The sequence below is a fragment of the Puma concolor genome, chromosome A3 (assembly GCF_028749965.1).
Source record: "Puma concolor isolate L17-30 chromosome A3, mPumCon1.1.hap2, whole genome shotgun sequence".
In the NCBI taxonomy this organism is placed as follows: Eukaryota; Metazoa; Chordata; class Mammalia; order Carnivora; family Felidae; genus Puma; species Puma concolor.
In genome coordinates this window covers 31,344,835-31,354,588 of record NC_141669.1, presented here as the reverse complement: position 1 = coordinate 31,354,588, position 9,754 = coordinate 31,344,835, and the positions used below count along the sequence as shown (strand labels likewise).

Sequence of the window (9,754 nt, the reverse complement as noted above, 5' to 3'; positions counted from 1 at the left end):
TGTTCAAGCTCCCAGAGCAGCAGGTGTCCAGGCGAGGCCTCCGACTTCCTGGAGACGTCTTGCTCTCCACGAAGGCTCCAGCCCTATTTCGGACCCGGCCATCCCGCGCCGCTGGAAACCGCGCCACCTCGCAGGTCAGTCTACCCACGGAGCCGCCTTCCCCCGGCCTCAGGGGGAACTGAGAAGGGAACTGAGCGCCTCCGCCTTGATGCCCTTCGGGTTGTCCCCGAATTGCCGGAACCGCTACGAGGAAGGGGTTGGGGTGGGGACGGACAGTCCGGGTCACTGAGAGGACGCGCTCCTTCCCTTCTCCTTTGGGGAATGGGTTGGGATTCGGGAAAGGCGCGTCCTCTGCTGCTTCCCCAGTGAGCCCTCCCTGACCTGCCCCACGCCGGTCCTCCTCTCTTCCCAACAGCGCGAGGGAACCCGACGCCTAGAGGGTAGGGGCGTGGGGCGCCCGCTCCTTTCTCTACACACCTGAGTGTCACGCCTTGGCCCTTCTCTCTCCAGCATGGCCACCGGCCTCGGTCCCGACGCTCCCCTGCAGCCGAGCGCGCTGTCCACCCAGCAGACCACGCTCCTGCTGCTCCTGTCGGTGCTGGCCGCGGTGCACGTGGGCCAGTGGCTGCTGAGGCAGCGGCGGCGGCAGCCGGGGTCCGCGCCGCCCGGCCCCTTCGCCTGGCCGCTGATCGGAAACGCGGCGGCGATGGGCCCGGCGCCGCACCTCTCGTTCGCGCGCCTCGCGCGGCGCTACGGCGACGTCTTCCAGATCCGCCTGGGCAACTGCCCGGTGGTGGTGCTGAACGGCGAGCGCGCCATCCGCCAGGCGCTGGTGCAGCAGGGCGCCGCCTTCGCCGACCGGCCGCGCTTCGCCTCCTTTCGAGTGGTGTCGGGCGGCCGCAGCCTGGCTTTCGGCCAGTACTCCCAGAGATGGAAGACGCAGCGGCGCGCGGCGCAGAGCACCATGCGAGCCTTCTGCACGCGCCAGCCGCGCAGCCGGCGCGTCCTCGAGGGCCACGTGCTGGGCGAGGCGCGCGAGCTGGTGGAGCTGCTGGTGCGCGGCAGCGCGGGCGGCGCCTACGTCGACCCGCGGCCGCTGACCGTGGTGGCGGTGGCCAACGTCATGAGCGCCGTGTGCTTCGGCTGCCGCTACAGCCACGACGACGCGGAGTTCCGCGAGCTGCTCAGCCACAACGACAAATTTGGGCGCACGGTGGGCGCGGGCAGCTTGGTGGACGTGCTGCCCTGGCTGCAGCGCTTCCCCAACCCCGTGCGCACCGCCTTCCGCGAGTTCGAGCAGCTCAACCACAACTTCAGCAACTTCGTCCTCAACAAGTTCCTGAAGCACCGAGAAAGCCTGCAGCACGGGGCCGCCCCCCGCGACATGATGGACGCCTTCATCCTCTCCGCGGGGACGGCGGAGGCGGCGGAGGGCTCCGACGACGGCGGCGCGCGGCTGGACGTGGAGTACGTGCCGGCCACTGTCACCGACATCTTCGGCGCCAGCCAGGACACGCTCTCCACCGCGCTGCAGTGGCTGCTCATCCTTTTCACCAGGTAACACCTCCAGGAGGCGTGGGCCGGGCATTCCTTTCCTCCCCTGGAAAAGGCTAGAATGTGCTGAGGTCGCGACGGACGCCCAGGGTTTGGGCAGGGTTTGGGGTTTCGCGACAGGTCCCCGTCTCTCGAAGCAGAGATCGCGGCCGGAAAGCGCAGCTCGGGAAGGCAAGGTGCGGGCTGAGACCCCGCGCGCGGCCCGCATCTTTGATCTTGTCGCCCGCTGCCTCTCCAAGTGGGGACACATTCGTGAGAGCCCCGAAAGGCAGGATCTTTTAAGTGTCTGCAGATCAGCCCCGATCTCTGCCTCCCTGACACAGCAGAGGCAAAATTGGCACGCTTCCGAAAGAAAGGGTAACGGGCAAATATGTTCAATAAACACACGAGCCTGATGGGCTCGGCCTGTCACCGGCGCAGATCCGAGGCCGCCCAGCCCCGGCGCTGCAAGCCAGCCGCGCGTCCGGGCTTTGTTCCTGGGCAGAGGAAGTGCTCGGAGGCCGGCACCGCCAACCGTGAACCCGCACGGAAGCTTTAGGAAGGCGGCCAGAAACTAGCGGGTTGCGCTGGGTTAACGAAAACGCCGCGCTAGCAGTGTGAGAAGTGTCTGGGTAAAAAACCGGAGAAGCAGTCACTTTTACCGAGCGCAGAGCAGCGTCTCGAAAGGCAAACACGGTATCCAGGAGGCGCCCGCGGACGGACTTTTCTGGTCCCTGGGCCAGGCTTGGTTTGCGAGCCGGTCGGCAGTGCCCACGTTGATTAAGGTCGCCGACCTCTGGGAAGGAAGCCCTGCACGCAGGAAGCAAACAGGTTGCTGGCATGGGGTGTTGCCAGACGTAGAAACTAAAAATAAATTCCACATTGGACATACTTCTACTAAAAGATTAGCCATTGTTTATCTGAAATTTAGATTTAACAGAGCAGCCAGGTTTTGTGGGCATCTCTGCTCCAGGGGCAGATGTCTCACTAAAGGCAAATTTTGGTTGCCTTGAGAGAGCAGAAATCCTGGTTGTGGCATTTCTTGGTGTGCAAGGAAGTGGTGGTGGTGGGGGGGGGGTGTGCTGAATTTGTTGGTAACCCAGAAATTGGAAGGCAAGGAGCACTTCTTTTCTTATTAGAATCCTGCAACCTGTGTGTCCTTAGACTGTGCAACTGCTTTTATAAATTGAAGTTTTTGTATATTTAAAATTGCTTTTCAGCATTAAGGCCCCAGAAACACTATGAGCAATGAGCAAAAATCAAAAAGAAGTCCGTAACAGATCAGGAAGAAGACATCCCCAAATGAGAGCGATGGGTCGTTTGCACCCGCCATAAACATCTTTTGAAACTGCCTTTTTTTTTTTTTTTCATTAGAGACTGAATTGGGCAGCAAAAGTAAATAAAACAATTTTGGAGTCACTTTCAGTTCAATGTAGCTGGTGAATACGTTTTTCTTCATTTTAGCGAAGACAGTAGGACAGGGGTTGGCAAATTACACTGCTCATTTTTGGATGTAAGTTTTTTATCAAGATACAACCATGCCCACTCATTTATGTATTGTCTGTGGCCGCCTTCATAGCGCAAGGCAGAGCTGGCTGGTTGTGACAGAGGGTTTGGTCTGCAAAGCCTGAAGTATTTACTATCTGGCCCTTTATGAAAAAGTTTCCAGACTCCTGAAGTATGCTATTCATGAAGCAGTTTTTTAAATCACCCATAATTTCATCCCATACATGCTTGAATTATTTTTCAGAGATGCAATAATTATTTACTTTATTTTTTAACTTCTGGCATTTTCACTTATTGAAATGGACATTTCCCCATCTTTTAAACTTTATTGTAGTGACTTTTGACGGTTATCTAATATTTTTTGCCGTAATAACACCATTATATATAATCGCTTCTTTTAACATTGTTGACTGCCTCTTGAAAATTTTGGCTGTTGTTGAAGTCAGATATGTTTGCACCTGTCGTTTCCTGCACATACATTTCTGGACGTGGATTACTGGGTTTAAAAAAGGAGTGGGGAGCAGTTAACTCCTATGCATCTTGCTTAGTGCTAAGATTTTGTTTTCCAAAACGACGGTACTATTTGTATTGCCGACAGTGAATAAGCATTACAGCTTGTACCATAATCTCTTGAACGCTGGGAATTTTCTTTTAAATTTAGACGATCTGTACCTTTATCTGTTGGGATACCAGTTTGTATGAAGTGAGGGCAGTGTGTCTGCTGGAATTAAAAGGAAGATGTGTGTGTTGGGCGGGGGAAGGACCCGTTTGGGGGGCTGCTTTTTTATTTTTATGGGTCCTGGATGGTTTTGCCCCTGTAGATTTATTACCCCATGAAAACTTTTTAATGATATTTTATTACTGTTTGTTTAAAGATAAATATATTAAAATTATATATTAAAATATTCTCTTTGACCTAAACGTTCTTTTTTTTTTTTTTTTTTTTTTTTGATTTTAAAAGAAAGGAAAACATTTCCATGGGCTCCTGAAAAGTATTGTGGGTCCTTGGCATGGTCTGCTGTGCCTCATGGAGAAGTTGGCCTTGTCTGGAGCTTTTTCAGGCTGAGAAAACTTAGACTTTTTTCGACTTACAGTAGGAAAGAGAGCATTAGCCATGTGAGGCTTATTATGGGAAACAGAGCTATTAATTCATCCATCCCGTAATTTAGTGAGAAATTAGGAAACCATTTTAGTTTTTGTGTGTTTGTTTGTCTGGAAATGTTAATTCAGCCACTGATTCAGACAAAGAAAGTGGAATTAAATGGTCATGTGCTTTGTAGATGAAAGAAGAATTACTTTTCCCCACTCATTTTCTCCTTCCGCATTAACCAAACAGGTATCCTGAAGTGCAGGCTCGGGTCCAGGCAGAACTGGATCAAGTCGTGGGTAGAGACCGCCTACCCTGCCTGCAAGACCAGCCCAACCTGCCCTACGTCGTGGCCTTTCTTTACGAAGCCATGCGCTTCTCCAGCTTTGTGCCCGTCACCATTCCTCATGCCACCGCCACCAGTGCCTCCGTCCTGGGCTACCACATTCCCAAGGACACAGTGGTTTTTGTTAACCAGTGGTCCGTGAATCATGACCCGGAGAAGTGGCCTAACCCAGAGGACTTTGATCCAGCCCGGTTCTTGGACAAGGACGGCTTCATCGACAAGGACCTGGCCAGCAGCGTGATGATTTTTTCAGTAGGCAAACGGCGGTGCATTGGGGAAGAGCTTTCCAAGATGCAGCTCTTTCTTTTCATTTCCATCCTGGCTCACGAGTGCAATTTCAAGGCCAATCCAGACGAACCCCCGAAAATGGATTTTGATTACGGTCTGACCATTAAACCCAAGTCATTTAAAATCAACGTCACTCTCAGAGAGTCCATGGAGCTCCTCGATAGTGCTGTCCAAAAGTTACAAGCTGAGGAGGACTGCCAGTGTGAGGCCAGAAGCAAGCTGGAATGTTAGAAGTACTCAGGTTTGGGGGGATAGGGAGTAGAATTTTCTAGCTCCTCTGTGTCACTTTCTCGGTTAGCCTCTAAAGTGAGCATAGACCAGCTGACCCCCAGATGATGAGCTTCACACATGTGTGCTCAGACGAGCACTGGGCTACGCAGGAGCTTCTAGAAGATTTTTTGAATCAAAGAATTAAAGGGTCCAAAGAATTTTTATGCATAAATCAAGGGCTGGTAACAATAATTTCTTGAGGGAGCATCCTTTGGATTTAAACTCACATAAGCATAGACACAAATGACCTGATGAAGAAGTGTTTCAGTAAAAATGCCCTTGTGGGTGAGATCCAAGATTGATGTTCTGTGTGCTGAGATCTGGTCCTTAGAAAATCACATTAAGCAAAGTTTCAAAATATATTGTTGAATACACAAAGGCAGATAATTTCAGTATAAGCCATGTGATTGAGGGTGATAAGGGAAAAGTAAAGACCAGAAATTCCTTTCTTCACCTTTTCAATAAAAAATAGTTTAGTTAAGCTCTAGCGTCTATGGATGGATTTATCTTTTTGCCTACCGATATGCTTTCTTTTTTGCAAAAGTCATAAACTCATTTGCTTACAGAGAAATTTAATAGTGGCTGATTTAGTGATTATAGTAAGTTTCAGTGATTTACGATGAATTTTAAAGTGTAAGTTGTTCAACTGTAAAAAATTCCAAGCCGAAGTCATACTTCTGTTGGTGGCCAAAGTACAGAATTTCAGTTATGAGCAAAACAAACAAAAAACCAACCAACAAACAAACAAATAAAAACAAAAAACAAATCAACAACAAAAGATTTACCAGCCCAGCTAAGCTTTAACTGATGTGATTATAATGCACTGATATCAGTCTGTCTCGTACTTTAAAAATAAAGTCACCAAATACTATTCAATACATATATAATTATTCAGAAGCAATATGTATGTTATTATATTATTAAATAGTATTATTTTTGTTAAGTAAAGTTTGAATAATGTTTGTCTTTCCAAAAGAAAGACCAATCAAAAAGTTCGATTCAACCAATTTTGGCTCAGATACAGGAAACAAGCCTGTTTCGACATCATGAAAACCAAGTTGAAGCAAAGTCTGTTCTCTGATCCACAACTTGAATGAGAACTGAATACTTTCAGGATTGGGTCTGTACGATGTGTTCCTTATTATTTTACAACATATTTTCTAAAATTATATCCTCAATCCAGAATCGCCTTGTGAAATTGACGTAGTGAATATGCCATAATTCTAAACTCTTGGCATGCTTCAAATTGAATTTAATCGTAAAGCCATTCTGATTGTTGAGTTCCAGTCGAAGTTACTGGAAATACGGCCATTATTAGCCTGTGCAAGGCAGAGAAATGTAACCAGTGTCTGCCTGATGAATAGTGAAAAATGCAGTGACTTATCTGGATGTTCTCTTTATTAGAGACCAAGGGAGAAACTTCCCATCATAACAGACCTAGTTTTTCTTTTAAATGATTTTTTTTTTTTTTTTTTTTGTAATAGCATTCATGTCTGTGTTTGGGAAGTCAGAATCCGAAGGTAGTCTTGGGAGGCTGTTTTGAAGATTCCATTATGTTCCCGTGGAGCTGATCAGATCAGGCGGGCTGTTCAGGATGGTCAACCCAGTGAGTGGTCACTTTGGAAACTGTGAAAACATAAAGCCTGAACGAAATGTATAGGTTCTGTTTATGTAAGGATCCTAAAAACGGAAAAAAAAAAAAAAGTGCTGGAAGATCGGAGGAGTACAAAGTGAAGGTTAGAGCTTTAGCTTTCATTGCGTGTGGACTTCAGAGGAGACATGCAGTGTCCTGAAAGCTTGCTTTTCTTACATTGTATGAAGATCTTTGGAATCTTTTCATCAAAATTGTAAAGGAGGAAGGAAGGAGTGTTTGGCGGTTGTGTGGAGGGGTGGTAAGAAAAACGAGCGAGAAATGAAAAGGAAGAAAAATGGTTACGCATTTCCCCGCGCGTTCCACATTAATTAATCTGAGGCACGAAAGTTGAAATACGAACATTTAGAAATAAGATACTTTGTGGGCCAACGTTAAATCCCAAGTAGACTTTTAAGAAAAATCTACAACACAGAAGATCTGTTTTGTGATTTGGGATTATTTTGTTAACAAAAATTTCATGGAATCAAATCTCATAGTGCTGCCTCTTGAATATGGACAACTGTGCCAGTTATTTTTAAAGGCAACTAAATTCAACTGTAGAGGTCAGGCTTACCCAATGTGTTTCAGTTTTTTTTTTTTTTTGGTCACCAGCTATTCCAAAACGTCATCACCCCCCTTGCCCTAAGCAGGGCTGAGACCATGATTTTAGGTTGCCCTAGCCCGCTGACTCTGAGACGTATGGTAGCAAAAGCAATCGTGTGCCGATCTGGACGCCTCATTAAGTCAACCAAATACAGATGTGCTGTTATCTTGTTTTGTGTGTGTAGGCTCAGTTCATCCAACAATTTTGGCAAGGGAAAAGCCCAGCTTATATATGAAGAAATAAGGTGGGCTCTTGGAGGTTACCTGGCTTATTTAATACAGCCTAGTTGATTGTATATTTTATAACCTCGTTAAAGGAAGGAAAGCAAAACCAAAAATAAGCAAAAATAACCACACTTGGAGACTACAATAATGAGGCTACTGGCTTAATCAGAAAACCTTATTTTATTGCTCCCGGAGAAGGAATCTATTTGCTGGTCACTATTGTAGTCAGAATATCTGCTCCAGGTTATTGTAATAAAGTATATTGTTTATTAAATGCTTCCTTTATATATGAAGCTTTGACTTTGTAAGAAAATTGCTTTTTCTCCAAACAGAAAGATGTCTCAGGTTTGTCTTGTGGGTTATCGGAAAGCTTTTTTTTTTTTTTTTTTTCCTGAAAGCTCTCATGTCTCAGAACTTAGCCTTCACCTGTGAAGTGTTATTATGGCTTTAACATTTCCTTATTAGATCTATATTAGATCAAATAGTTGCATAGCATTTATATTAATTTGTATGTTCTTAGCTATGATACACAGTGTGATACTTTAGTAGATGTTTATAACTCTATGATAGCTTTTTATTTAATCATTTCTTATTTTTCTACTTCATCACTTATGCTTTTAATATGTACAGAGCAACTATAACACATAGTTGTAAGTGAAATCCATTTTGGGGACACAGCATTCATATGTATCTTTTGCTGTTTGATATGCCCAATTAAAAGCATTCTGTACCTGTAACTGTCTATAACAGGACACCATTGTCCAATAATAAAAATCACTTTCATAATCTTGTTATGAAGTTTTACTTTATGTTGTAGCAAATATAGCCTAATGTATCCATTCCAACTACTACTTGTGTTTGAATTAAAGTGTTGCCTTGTGAACATTTTATCTGCCCATATTACGTAATAGGCTGCTTGCTTTTTTTTTTTTAATAGGCTTCCAGCGTTCAGTTTCCTACCAAATTCCTGATCTCTATGTTTCTGAATTTATGAGACCCAACACAGAAGTTAAAATTCAATTCAACAGCAAACACCTAGCAAAGTGGGAGTTAATTTTTAATTAAAAAAATTTTTTTTAACGTTTTATTTTATTTTTTGAGAGACAGAGAAAGCACGAGCAGGGGAGGGGCGGAGAGGGAGGGAGACACAGAGTCCAAACCAGGCTCCAGGCTCCCAAGCTGTCAGCACAGAGCCTGTCGCAGGGCTTGAACCCACAAATGCGAGATCAAGACCTGAGCCAAAGTCAACGCTCAACCGACCGGGACACCCAGGTGCCCCGAAGGGTTTTCTTTTTAATTCGGTTGATACACATTCATTCATTCATTTTGAAGGCACATGTGCCTTCACTAACAAATACATCTCAGGTCCAGTAAAAATAGGGTGGATGAGAGCATTGTGTCACATACCATGTGGAAATATTTTCTGCTGCCCTTTTTACCGGGTATAAGATGTGACGTCACAGGGCCTCTGCTGTGAACCCTCACAAGACGGCAGGGGGTGCAGTACCAAGGCCTCTTACTTCTCCCAGACCTAAGCTCCCATTACTGTGAACACAGGAAAAGAAATCGTGAAGCGAAACCACACACAATGTCATTGATACTTTGCTTTAACAGTATCGCTTCAGCAGCTGAAAGGTATACATTGGTTTAGGAGAAAACTCGCTTTCCAGATGTGCTAACACAGTATCTTCAAAATGGTCATAAAGGTTTAGGACAAATGAACTGAATTTTCCCCCAAGTGAAATCTTAACAAAATTGTAATTGGGGTCAGGTGTTTGCAAAAGTGTCCAGCAGACTTGAATTCTCTCCAGTCAATCCACTAAACTAAAAGACTGGAGTGCGGGGTGGGAAATGCATTTGGCTTTAGGCATAAGACAGGCCTGATGGTTGCAAACTCATAGAGGTTATTTCTATAGCCTTGAAGCCAGACCATTTTTTTTTTTTTTTTTTTTTTTTTTTTTTGCACAAGCACTACAGAAATTTGGCTGTTAACAATCTCTTACCTCACCTCAGTGACTCACATGCTCTCTGCTTTCCAGCTTTGACCTGCTAGTTATGATCCACAGAGAAGGGAAGGAAAAAAAAAAAAAGAACACATTCTGAAGCAATTATTTTTAATGGGGAAGATTGGAGAAAATGTAGTTTAAATAGATACGGGCAAGCTATCGGCAAACACCAGCTTATGTCTGCGGCTCCCAATACACTTACACAGGCTGTGTGGTCTTCAGGAACACTCCTCAACATGTGTCAGGTATGAGGGGAA

The 9,754-nt window shown here is 45.7% G+C and overlaps 1 protein-coding gene across 2 annotated transcripts; it reads left to right on the top strand.

The window, feature by feature from the left end:
* Positions 1-8,277, top strand: CYP1B1 (cytochrome P450 family 1 subfamily B member 1). 2 transcript variants are annotated; one of them, XM_025927377.2, is made up of 3 exons: positions 1-134; positions 511-1,557; positions 4,376-8,277. In XM_025927377.2, exons 2-3 carry the CDS (start codon positions 512-514, stop codon positions 4,989-4,991), a joined length of 1,662 nt encoding a protein of 553 aa, XP_025783162.1. In that variant the 5' UTR covers positions 1-134; position 511; the 3' UTR covers positions 4,992-8,277. The 2 variants fall into 2 exon arrangements, with proteins under 2 accessions (XP_025783162.1, XP_086556516.1); XM_086700390.1 differs by having other exon boundaries at positions 416-1,557.
* Positions 8,278-9,754: the final 1,477 nt, after the last annotated feature.